At 44.9% G+C, this 11,925-nt stretch overlaps 1 protein-coding gene across 1 annotated transcript; it reads right to left on the reverse strand.

Moving 5' to 3' along the window:
* Window positions 1-2,365: 2,365 nt before the first annotated feature.
* On the reverse strand, window positions 2,366-9,423 carry LOC120032876 (suppressor of cytokine signaling 7-like). Its single transcript, XM_038979099.1, has 9 exons — window positions 7,574-9,423; window positions 7,236-7,297; window positions 6,981-7,085; window positions 6,123-6,254; window positions 5,339-5,487; window positions 4,863-5,031; window positions 3,812-3,940; window positions 3,399-3,534; window positions 2,366-3,026 (listed from the first exon to the last, which is right to left on the reverse strand). Exons 1-9 carry the CDS (start codon window positions 9,103-9,105, stop codon window positions 2,906-2,908), a joined length of 2,535 nt encoding a protein of 844 aa, XP_038835027.1. The 5' UTR covers window positions 9,106-9,423; the 3' UTR covers window positions 2,366-2,905.
* Between the last annotated feature and the right edge of the window lie 2,502 nt (window positions 9,424-11,925).

An 11,925-nucleotide genomic window follows, 5' to 3' on the forward strand; every position in this document is an offset into this window, starting at 1 on the left:
TACAGGATAAGTTGATGTTTTTGTCAAGTGCAAGTGTTTAAAACTATTCTGTGTTAAGATTGACATTGCCTTTATGCTTTGCGTGCCTCTTGTCCCGACGACTATACAACAGGGTGTGTGTTGTCATTGGTGGTTTAGTTATCAAGAGTGTATGATAGAGTAAAAACATTTGACCTTGATGCTGTTTACACTACTACTTAATTATTACATCAGTCTGTATGGATTGAAAGGACCATGTTCATCATTACCGCAAAAACACCCACACAGGGAACTGACATATACTGAGTGTACCAAACATTAGGATCAACTTCCTAATATTGAGTTGCGCTGTCCTCTCCCCCCTCCCTCATGAAGGCCTGCATGTGTGTGTCAGTGGTCATGTGTCACTATGTATAGTTGAAGTCGGAAGTTTACATACACTTAAGTTGGATTCATTAAAACTCGTTTTTCATCCACTCCACAAATTTCTTGTTAACAACCTATAGTTTTGGGAAGTCAGTTAGGACATTTACTTTGTACATGACACAAGTAATTTTTCCGAAAATTGTTGACAGACAGATTATTATTTCACTTATAACTCACTGTATCACAATTCCAGTGGGTCAGAAGTTTACATACACTAAGTTGACTGTGCCTTTAAACAGCTTGGAAAATTCCAGAAAATGATGTCATGGCTTTAGAAGCTTCTGACAGGCTAATTGACATAATTTGAGTCAATTGGAGGTGTACTTGTGGATGTATTTCAAGGCCTACCTTCAAACTCAGTGCCTCTTTGATTGACATCATGGGAAAATCGAAAGAAATCAGCCAAGACCTCAGATTTTTTTTTTTAGACCTCCACAAGTCTGGTTCATCTTTGTGAGCAATTTCCAAACGCCTGAAGGTACCACGTTCATCTGTACAAACAATAGTAAGCAAGTATAAACACCATGTGACCACGCAGCCGTCATACAGCGCAGGAAGGAGACGCGTTCTGTCTCCTAGAGATGAACGTATTTTTTCCCCCGAAAAGCGCAAATCAATCCCAGAACAACAGCAAAGGATATTGTGAAGATGCTGGAGGAAACAGGTACAAAAGTATCTATATCCACAGTAAAACGAGTCCTATGTCGACATAACCTGAAAGGCCCTTAGCAAGGAAGAAGCCACTGCTCCAAAACCGTCATAAAAAAAGCCAGACTACGGTTTGCAACTGCACATGAGGACAAAGATCGTACTTTTTGGAGAAATGTCCTCTGGTCTGATGAAACAAAAATAGAACTGTTTGGCCATAATGACCATCGTTATGTTTGGAGAAAAAAGGGGGACGCTGGCAAGCCAAAGAACACCATCCCAACCGTGAAGCACGGGGGTGGCAGCATCATATTGTGGGGGTGCTTTGCTGCAGGAGGGACTGGTGCACTTCACAAAATAGATGCATCATGAGGCAGGAAAATGATGTGGATATATTGAAGCAACATCTCAAGACTTTAGTCAGGAAGTTAAAGCTTGGTCGCAAATGGGTCTTTCAAATGGACAATGACCACAAGCATACTGCCAAAGTTGTGGCAAAATGGCTTAAGGACAACAAAGTCAAGGTATTATAGTGGCCATCACAAAGCCCTGACCTCAATCCAATAGAATATTTGTGGGCAGAACTGAAAAAGTGGGTGCGAGGAAGGAGGCCTACAAACCTGACTCAGTTACACCAGCTCTGTCAGGAGGAATGGGCCAAAATTCACCCAACTTATTGTGGGAAGCTTGTGGAAGGCTACCCAAAATGTTTGACCCAAGTTAAACAATTTAAAGGCAACGCTACCAAATACTAATTGAGTGTATGTAAACTCCCGACCCACTGGGAATGTGATGAAAGAAATAAAAGCTGAAATAAATCATTCTCTCTACTATTATTCTGACATTTCACATTCTTAAAATAAAGTGGTGATCCTAACTGACCTAAAACAGGGAATTTTTACTTGGATTAAATGTCAGGAATTGTGACAAACTGAATTTAAATGTAAACTTCCGACTTCAACTGTATGTGTAGATTGAGGTGTGCATTACCCTCAGAACAGCCTCAATTTGTTGGGGAATGGACTCTACAAGGTGTGAAACGTGTTCCACAGGGATGCTGGCCCATGTTGACTCCAAAGCTTCCCACAGTTTTGTTAAGTTGGCTGGATGTCCTTTGGGGCGATGGACCATTGTTGATACACACAAGAAACTGTTGAGCGTGAAAAACCCAGCAGCATTGCAGTTCTTGACACACTCAACCGATGAGCCTGGCACCTACTACCACTTTACTTCAGTCAATTAAAAATGATTGTGCAAAAGAGGGAAGCCATATCTTTTCTCTTTTACTGAAAATGCTGAGCCTGTGGCCAGCTTGGGGTACGGAGGAACAGAATGATGAGCAAGTTACAATCAGGGATTTTTTGACATTTAAAACCAACAAACAAAGATCAACCATGGCCTCCTGTGGGCCAATTGGAGTCCACAACAACCCTCAAAGCAACAGGAGGGAAGAAAACAAGGAAATTATGATAATTGGAAAACATAGTAGTACAAATGGACCAGTGCATCAACTTCAGTTCATAGGTACAGTGAATATCTGTCTAGGGATTGATTCAAAGTCTAGGTTCAAGTTGTTTTTTTGTTTTCAGGTTGTTACAGGCTAGAAGAGTCCGTTCTCCAGTCCGTTCTCAATGAGGCTGTGTCCTTTTTTGTCCCTGCCCCATGTGTGCCTGCCGTATGGACAATTTTCCAGCATTCCACTTCTGTCCCTTTCTACTCTCATTGGTCAAAGTCAAGAGAAGGCATGGTCATCTGGATCCCTTTGACTGCAGCTGACTGGATACAGAGGGTGCCCGAGGACTTTGATTGGCTGATGCTGGAAGACTGGCAGACCAGCAGACACCTCTTCCAGTTACGTCTGAGACTCGGCCTCTTGTTCTACTCCAGCCCCTGGTCGAATGCTCTTGATTGACAGGTACATCTCTTCCTCTGCATCATAGTAGTAGAACTTCCTCAGGTACATGATCAGTGGTCTGGAGAGGGAGAGGTCAAATGCAAAAAGATACCTTTACATTATGTTTAGCATGCGAGGTAGTATTCTCTCTGTGTATAACACTCCGTAAAAGAAAGGAAACTGATGAGGATGATGATGGATTGCATTAAAGTACAGCTGCTACATATAGCACTTTTCACTTGGTCTCAAAGCACATCATCCATGTCTAGTCTGTCAGCAATCAAGGATTATTTCCTTGATTTATTTATTTAGACAAAAATAATATGCTGAGGCATTTCTGTCAAAGCTCAGGAGAGAATGCTATTTCACATACAACTATTTCCAAGAAAACAAATACAAGGTTAAAATGAATGACTAAATAAATATTTTGATAAATTGAGTATGGCAGTACTTGGGCAGCGGCAGCTCCTGGATGTGGTCGATGCGGACCATCTGTCGGATGCAGAAGCGGCAGAGGTGCTGCAGGGACTTGACATTGCTGAACCGGGACACTGGGTAGAGCAGCTGCACCGGGGTAGGGGGGAGCCCTGGAACACACACACACATTCGACGCACACACACACACACACACACACACACACACACACACACACACACACACACACACACACACACACACACACACACACACACACACACACACACACACACACACAAATGAGCACAAACAACCAATACAGATGCTCGTAACCTCTCAGCAACCTTGTATGCTATGCTTACTGTCATTCCAACCACTACACTATGTGGTAGTTCACATAAACATCTAATTGGTTAGGCCGTGTAGGAATGGGGGCCGTTTTTTACCTGGCACACGTGATCGCAGGAAGTAGAGGAATTTTCCATTCTTGGAGTGCATGATGGCTCGCTCGATAAACTCCACCACAGAATGACATCGGTCCTCAAACTTGGGGTGACACCACAAGCTGAATGTCCCTATAGATGGAGACATCGAAGGGACACACATCTTAAGGTTACACCGAACACTCACACGTACATACCATTTAAAGGGGAATGAAATAGAACCAAATACCATTTAAAGGGGAATGAAATAGAACCTTGTGGTACCACTTTATTTAAGTGTTCAGGTATAATGCTTTATTACTTGTTATAGGCACGTATTATATCATATGTCATGTATCAAACTTGTTTTTCTCAACTACCCCGTGGGTTGGGTGGCTGATATGTGCAGTATGTGTAAAACATAAATAGAATTAACTGCATGCTTTCTGTCTGTCATATATTTACACTGCATGTTGAATGTGTCTGTATGTGAGTAAATCCTGTTAGAAGTGCTTCATGCGTATGCCATGTATATTTGTGAGCATGTCTTTGTCGTTCACCCACTTTGTGTGCGGGTGACTCACCATGTTGCTCTGTGTGTGTGTCTGTGTGAGTGCATGTGTGTGTGTGCCTGCCTTCGTGTGTGTGTATGTGTGTTAATAAACATACTGACTGAGTGAGTAGCTACAACATTTATATTTGTGTGATTGACTGACTGTGTGCGTTTCTGCGTATTTACAGTACACAGGACTCACCTCTGTAGTGCTCCATGCGCGTGTGGTGTGTGTAACTCACCTCTGTAGTGCTCCATGCGCGTGTGGTGTGTGTAACTCACCTCTGTAGTGCTCCATGCGCGTGTGGTGTGTGTAACTCACCTCTGTAATGCTCCATGCGCGTGTGGTGTGTGTAACTCAACTCTGTAGTGCTCCATGCGCGTGTGGTGTGTGTAACTCACCTCTGTAGTGCTCCATGCGCATGTGGTGTGTGTAACTCACCTCTGTAGTGCTCCATGCGCGTGTGGTGTGTGTAACTCAACTCTGTAGTGCTCCATGCGCGTGTGGTGTGTGTAACTCACCTCTGTAGTGCTCCATGCGCGTGTGGTGTGTGACTCCCTGGGAGCGGAAGCTGAGGCTGAGGATGTAGCGGGGGTCAGAGCTGTCCCTCACCAGGAACGCCCCGTCAGGCTTTCCCTTCAACTTCATCTCTGCATCTTCCCAGTTCATAGGGCCCCAGTACCAGCCACACTGGGGATAGACATGTAGGTGATTATGAACGAATATCATAGAAACATACACACAGGCACAAAAGCACACACACACACACACACACCATCCGTAGAATCGAATATAAACGTAGAACTGAAGGAATGTCATGAGGAAGTTATCATCAATTAACGGTTTGTTATCACACACCCACTAACACCAAGGCAGTTATCATCAGTTAAATATTTGTACCTATTTGTTAGTATGTAACCCAATCGATTAGTAGTGAGTCTATATTCAGTCAATATGTATGTGTATTTGCGAGTGTCATTGAGTGTGTCGCAATTACCTTTTCCAGCTCTCTCAGACTAGCGGTGAAGTTGCTGGCCTCAGGCCGCCTCAGAGGACAGAGCCTTGGGGGCGGGGCCAACCTGGAAGAGGGAGGAGCTGAGAGGAGCTGTGAAGAGGTGGAGTGAGGCAGGGCCCGGAGGAATGCATCTGAAACAAATAGAGAAATATTCAGTTAGACAGAATGATATGAATGTGTAGCCCAAACCATTGCATTTGGTAGTTGCAAGAAAGTTCAAGTCACACGCATAGATCTCAAGTTAGGACTTGTTACTAATAGATGATAACAGTGTTCAATTTGAGCAAGACTGCTTAGACAGACCAAGTGCCACAAATACTAATTCTCAAGGCATATAATAAAAAGATTAGACAAGCATTGGTTCGCGACAGCACACCAAGCACCTTCACGATTCATTTCTACGCGGACTGGTCTGTATAGTCTTTCCTGAATACAAGCACGTATTTCACCTGAGGGAAATGATGCAACGTTCACCACAACACGCATGTGTCACACCATATCACTCTATGAACTTAGGCATTGGCCGACAGGCATACAGGTTGTATGTTACATATATCTTCACAACTGCAGATGTTATATATGTTTATGATTGCTGATATATTCACACATGTTTATAAATACAGCGTTATAAATATATCATATTGGTACTGTTTTGTATTATGGTCTTTTCAGAGTCTTAGCTCTGGCCATTACGTGCTCTATCACGACACCGTCCGCCCGTTTGCCCCATGCACAGCTCCCAGCCCTCTGCTCTCTGGTGTCTTACCATTGAGGCTGATACTATGCTGGATGGTGGCATGGGAGGGATGAGGAGGAGGAAGAGGCAGGGGGAGGGACTGTAGGGAGGCCCCCATAACACTCACTAGGAAAGGACCAGGCTGCGGCCCACCTATGTCATCTGGAACAGAGCAGGGGGGGGAAGGGGAGGTTTCAGACCAGGGAGGGGTCTATATCACAGGCTTTCTCAACTCCGCTCCTCTGGACCCACTGTGATGTGAAGTTTTCATCTCAACCTTTTTTTGTACTGTTAGTTTTTTTATACATATTTTTATTTTAATTTAAATGTACTCCTTGAAGTATTCTAGGGTAATTAACAGATCAAAACGACATCCGATGTCATTTTATATTTGTAGGTTGCCAGAAATGGGTGATTCAACGTGACATTCAGTAAATTGGTTTGTCCTTGTACCACTGCTTGGCTGAACATTCAATTCTGATAGGTCGAGAGGGTGGGTCCCCAGGATCGATGTTGAGAAACACTGGTCTATAAGGCCACAATACAACAGTCCCTCAGACTTATGGCTGATGTGAGTGTTGCCGTGGGGATCAGAGATGGTGTAAAGCTATTAGGCTCTCCATCACCATGGAACAGAATGGGTATGTTTACATACTGTGATATAGCTTTCAGGAGAGGGAGGTAATACGGTGGGTATAGGACAGTAGGGTGAGTGAGGGTATGCAGGAATCATTTTTAGTGTTTGTGTTTGCCTACAGGTAAGAAACATAGGCAAACGAGATGCGTGCAAGTAAGGGAGAGACACAAGGAAACACAGAGAAAAATAGACTACTCTACAGAGACACACATGGAGAGAAAGAACAGAGAGAAAGAAAGGAGGTAAAGTACCTAATAGACTGAGACTTCTGCGTGGCGGAGGTGGAGGCGTGGGAGGGTGCGGAGTGTTCGCTCCTCTCCTTGAAATATCCACATCCACCAACGAAACAGTCTCACCTGCACCCAGAAATGGAAAGAAGGAAAGAGAAAGAGAGAGAGGGAATGTGAGAAAGGAAATGATAGAGAAAGAGAGTGATGCTAGTAAAGTTACGTGAGTTCTTGGACCAGAGTTTGCCTCCTCAGCCAAGAAATGGCAGAGCCCCTTACCAGTGAAAGGAGCAAAGGAAGCAGGAGAGAAGGCACTTTGGGCCCTGGTCATTCTGGGTTGGCTATGGCAAGAGAAAGACAGCAAAATAGGTATGAAATAAGTTATAGAGGGATGGAATATAGAGGTGATAGGGTGAAAAATAGATATTAGCTAGGTAGCTTAGACAGTTATGGGTCTATAATATCCTGATAGAAAATATTATATTTTAGGATAGGCTCTACAATATTACCTGGCACTGTGATCAATCAATAAATGAGTTGACCTCTATAGCCTACTATAAATTATAGGCATACAATCAGTAATTGCTCACAATGCTTAAAAGTGTGGAAGTCCTTACCTGTCCACGTCATGCTCCCCACCACTTCCACTGGCCACATCCATCAGACTTCCAGCGGAGGAGATTGAAAAGGCCACTGATGGCCTCTTATCCAGAAGGCTATTGGAACCACTACAGCTTTTAGTTCTGAAAAGTTTACTTAGGCGTATTTTAAGTGAGCCCTTTCTGGACTTCCCTGGAACTTTTAGTGTTTTCTCTCCATCGCTTCCCCGACCGTTTGGAGTCCGGGGCGCACTGACGCACTTGTCTGCCCGCTTCCGGGGTGTTGATGCCTGGCTAGGGTTTGGACTGACAGGTCGGTCCGAGCTTGGTGTAGCCGCAGAGGCCCCAGGTATTTTCGACACCTCCGGATTCTGTTCTGTATCTCCCGGGCTCGGTTGAGTTGGGTTAGGTGCGTTTCCATGCAGGCTACATACTTGTGCGTCACCGTGCGCCGACGGACAAGGTTCTCCAGCCACCCCTTCCATCTGTCTGGTCAACTCTGCTTGAAAGCTACTGAGAGAAAATGCACCGGACATCTTTTGAACTCGACGTGCTCGACTTTCATCCGAATCGTCCTCCGGGCAGCCAGTGATACCCAGGCTGGCCACGTCCCCAGTCCCCAGCCCCTCCAGCACCAACAAAGCATCGCTAGTCTCAGTCGGGTCATCCCCATGCCCCATCCCCGCCGGTGCCGGCCTATGTGCACCCTGACACGAGCACTGGGGCATCTCCCCGTCCTTGAATAATATCTTGGGTACCGCGCCGAGCCCCAGCTCCCCGAACCTTCTGGCCAGGTCGAACACTGGGCCGTCGGGCAGTTCCCCGGTTGTGCACCCCCATTTGGACTCTATCATGGTGAGAGGATTGGATTTATCCGATAAGGGAGACCAGTCTGATGGGTTGGTGATCAAACGGTGTCGATGACATAGCTCACCTCCCTCGATATCGGCAGAAACCGTGGATAATGCCACCCGGGGATGCAGACCCCAGCTCTGTGACAGATGGTTCTGCTGTTGCGCGTCGCCGGCGCTGAGCGTATTGTTATTGATGCCTCCGCTTATGTCGGAGACAGAGCCGGAGGTCTTGTCCAAACCAATATGTTCCCTCGACTGATTCCGACCGTCGGATTCACGGTCTAAAATCTCCTCACCATCCCTCAATATGTTAGGAAACACAAGGAGCTGAGGCCGTAAGCCGCCTCTGTGAGCGAACTCAAAGCCCTTGGCCTCCATGGCGCTGTGTGGAGGAGGAGGAATAGACACCGACGGTCTAGTCGCCATCACCCCGGTGTCAGGTGCCGCCGTTCCGCCGCTCTGTTGTGCATTGTTCAGCGACGAGAGATGGCCGGAATGCGCGAGGCCTGTCTTGGGATCTCGGGAGAATTCCAAGCCCCCTTTCATGTTGCTATGAGCCAAGACATCTTTACCGAGTCCTGCCACCACTCCACCCGACGACAGATTCCCATTCTCCTCGTCCAAGCGGTCATCCTCGGCCGCGGAAACCAGGCGCATCAAGACAAAATCGGGAGACATATCTTGCGCGTTGTTCATAATTATTCCTCAATTCACGAAAGGGAATAAACGATTTCAACGCTTCACATAGCTACCGCAGTTTGATGGATCCCCGTTGTCTTATAATAAAGAAAGGCCAAAGCGCTATCTACCATAAATAGGCTACGAGCGAATAAACTATTTAAAGCGTTCTTTCATTATCGCACAGATAAGCGCCTACAAAAAAACGACATCCATTTCTATTCTAACGAAGACCGAGCGAGTGCACGCATAAATATATCCAGCTTGCTGTTGTAAGCAGGCGAACCCCGGGGTCAAACATACGGTCTCATTTGTTAGAATAAAAAGCCTCACAAGTCTGACCACTCTCTCTCTCTCTTTCTCTCTCTCTTTCTCTCGCTATCTCTATCTCTCTCCGGTTCCCAGCGAAGCCCCACCCGCTCCCTCACTTCCGCAAATCCTATGCGTTCTGTGTTCAGTGTGTCCCTTGTCTCCCTCTCCCTCCCCCCATTTCTCTCTCCCTGTAGCGTGAAGTGATGAAAGAGAGAAATCAAATAAAAGTTTATTGGTCGCATACACAGATCTGCAGATGTTATCGCAGGTGCAGCGGAATGCTTGTGTTTTCTAGCTCCAACAGTGCAGTAATATCTAGTAATACAAAAAAATACACACAAAATAACACAAATAATTAATAATTTCAGAATGCTGGGCTACTTTGCAATTAGTGACTTGCATAGTAGCCTAAATATTACAACATCCAAATTGTTCCTATTATTGACATTGATTGGGGGAAATTAATTCAATACAAGACTATATTTGTTGTTGCTGAATTTTATTGATTGATGGCTGTAAAATAGGCTATGGATTGATTAGTTGCAAGATTCAGCATGGTAATAACATCCCTAATAGCTTAGGCAATAATAAACATTTAGTATGCAAGGCCTATTCTGATTTCACTGCATGTCTTGGCAAATTATTGCATGACTTCAACAAATTAGTCCGTTATTTTCTCCAGTGCACGGTATAAAAATCTGACCACTTGTGCCAATGGCTGTGGGCAGTGCTGGGCACCTGATCTGCTCGGTCTGTTCTTGGCATCTCACCGCCCAGTCTTCGCCAACTTAAAAGCTGTGTCAATTTCAGTTCAATTTGGCTCGGGAAGAAACAATCTAACATTGTGCTATTAAAGTGACTAAGGAAATTAGGGGAGAAAAAATAATAAATAAAGATTCAGATTCTATTCTATTCCAGACTGTGCCACGTCATCAAAACTTCCTGGACGAGAGTCATTACACAGGCCCGCACACTCTGTGACTGCACTTGATGTGACTGCACTTAAAAACATACATCTGGCGATTCAGCAATCCATGTGTCACTCATAGAATGTAATGTCAGAGAATAGAACAGGATAGAATATAAATTCCATCAATTCATTTGCAAAAGATAAATCATCAATGCATGGGCGTTTATAATTAGACCTAACCATTTGACTTCCACTTTTAGCCTGCTATATCCTAAGGAGTTGCCTCCTAGACTGCACTCATTGTTCCCCAATTAAAGTGATGAGACATGATTGGGGAATTCTAGAGCCTTCCATCAGAGCAAGAAGCACTGTCTTGAGCTTGACAACCTACATTTCAGCAATGCCTATCTCCCCTTGTTGGATACCCTATTTCAGATTTCAGGATGCTATCAATTTCCTCCACCTGTCATATACAAAACAGACCACCTTGCAGACAAAGGATGACAAAAGGTTTTCACCCATAAATCATGACTCATTCAATCCGTTGTAAAAATATTTTTATTTTATTTACATCTCTCAACCAGAAGGTGGTGCTACAGGCCACCAATGATGGTAAATCCACTGAAGCCCAGTTTAATACAAATGATCATCGTAGAATGGATGGACAGACATTTAATTCTTGATGAGTGCTAGCTAGTATGTAAACACATATATTTAAGTCAATGAGATGGTGCAGGGTAATGCATTATCATGATCACAGATAATGTTTAATTCAAAAGCTGCTTATACAGGTAATGTTGGACAGGGCTGGCAACACAAGGGGCTGAAAATGCACATATGCACAACTATAAAATTGCTTGCTTTATCAAGGGTAATTTTAAACAGAGTCCTGATTGTGAGATTTGCATTAACATTGAGTCCCGATTGTGAGATTTAAATGGATGTATACATAAACACAGACTATGCACTGATCATTTGGTATCTTAACATTTACAAGCAGGCTTAATCCGGTATTACTATGAACAAACTCCCAACTACATACAGTAAAAGCACAGGCACATGTGAACACACAGAAACACACAGATTATACACACTTAAATACACACACACACGCACACACACGCACGGACACATACACACGGACACACACACACACACGCACGGACGCACACGCACGCACGGACACACACGGACACACACACACACACCCACACACACACACACACACACACACACACACACACACACACACACACACACACACACACACACACACACACACACACACACACACACACACACACACACACACACACACACATCTGTGCAGCATCATTGTCTTTCCCACACCACTGCAGCACCTCCCCTGCTCTGCAGTCCTGGGTGGGGGTAGGCGGCCCACAGGAATGGATGAAAATTCTCAGAAGCCCGTTGCCATGGCACCAAAACAAGGATGTGCCTGCATCACCCAGAGCCTGGAGTTGTCTGCTCCATCACTGAGATATAAGAAGGGGTGGGAGGTCTCTCTCTCTCTCTCTCTCGCTCCCTCTCACACACACAAACACTCCCTCTCTCTCTCCTTCTCTCCCACCCTCCCCCCTTCCCTCATTCTTAGT

Source organism: Salvelinus namaycush, chromosome 39, assembly GCF_016432855.1.
Source record: "Salvelinus namaycush isolate Seneca chromosome 39, SaNama_1.0, whole genome shotgun sequence".
NCBI classification, from domain to species: Eukaryota; Metazoa; Chordata; class Actinopteri; order Salmoniformes; family Salmonidae; genus Salvelinus; species Salvelinus namaycush.

Coding starts and splice junctions, on each gene's coding strand:
- LOC120032876 (XM_038979099.1), bottom strand. CDS start 9,105: ATGAACAACGCGCAAGATATGTCTCCCGATTTTGTCTTGATGCGCCTG. Junction 6,255..6,980: donor CAGAAGTCTCAGTCTATTAG/GTACTTTACCTC, acceptor GCTCTGTTCCAG/ATGACATAGGTGGGCCGCAG. Junction 5,032..5,338: donor GTCTGAGAGAGCTGGAAAAG/GTAATTGCGACA, acceptor GTCTATCCCCAG/TGTGGCTGGTACTGGGGCCC.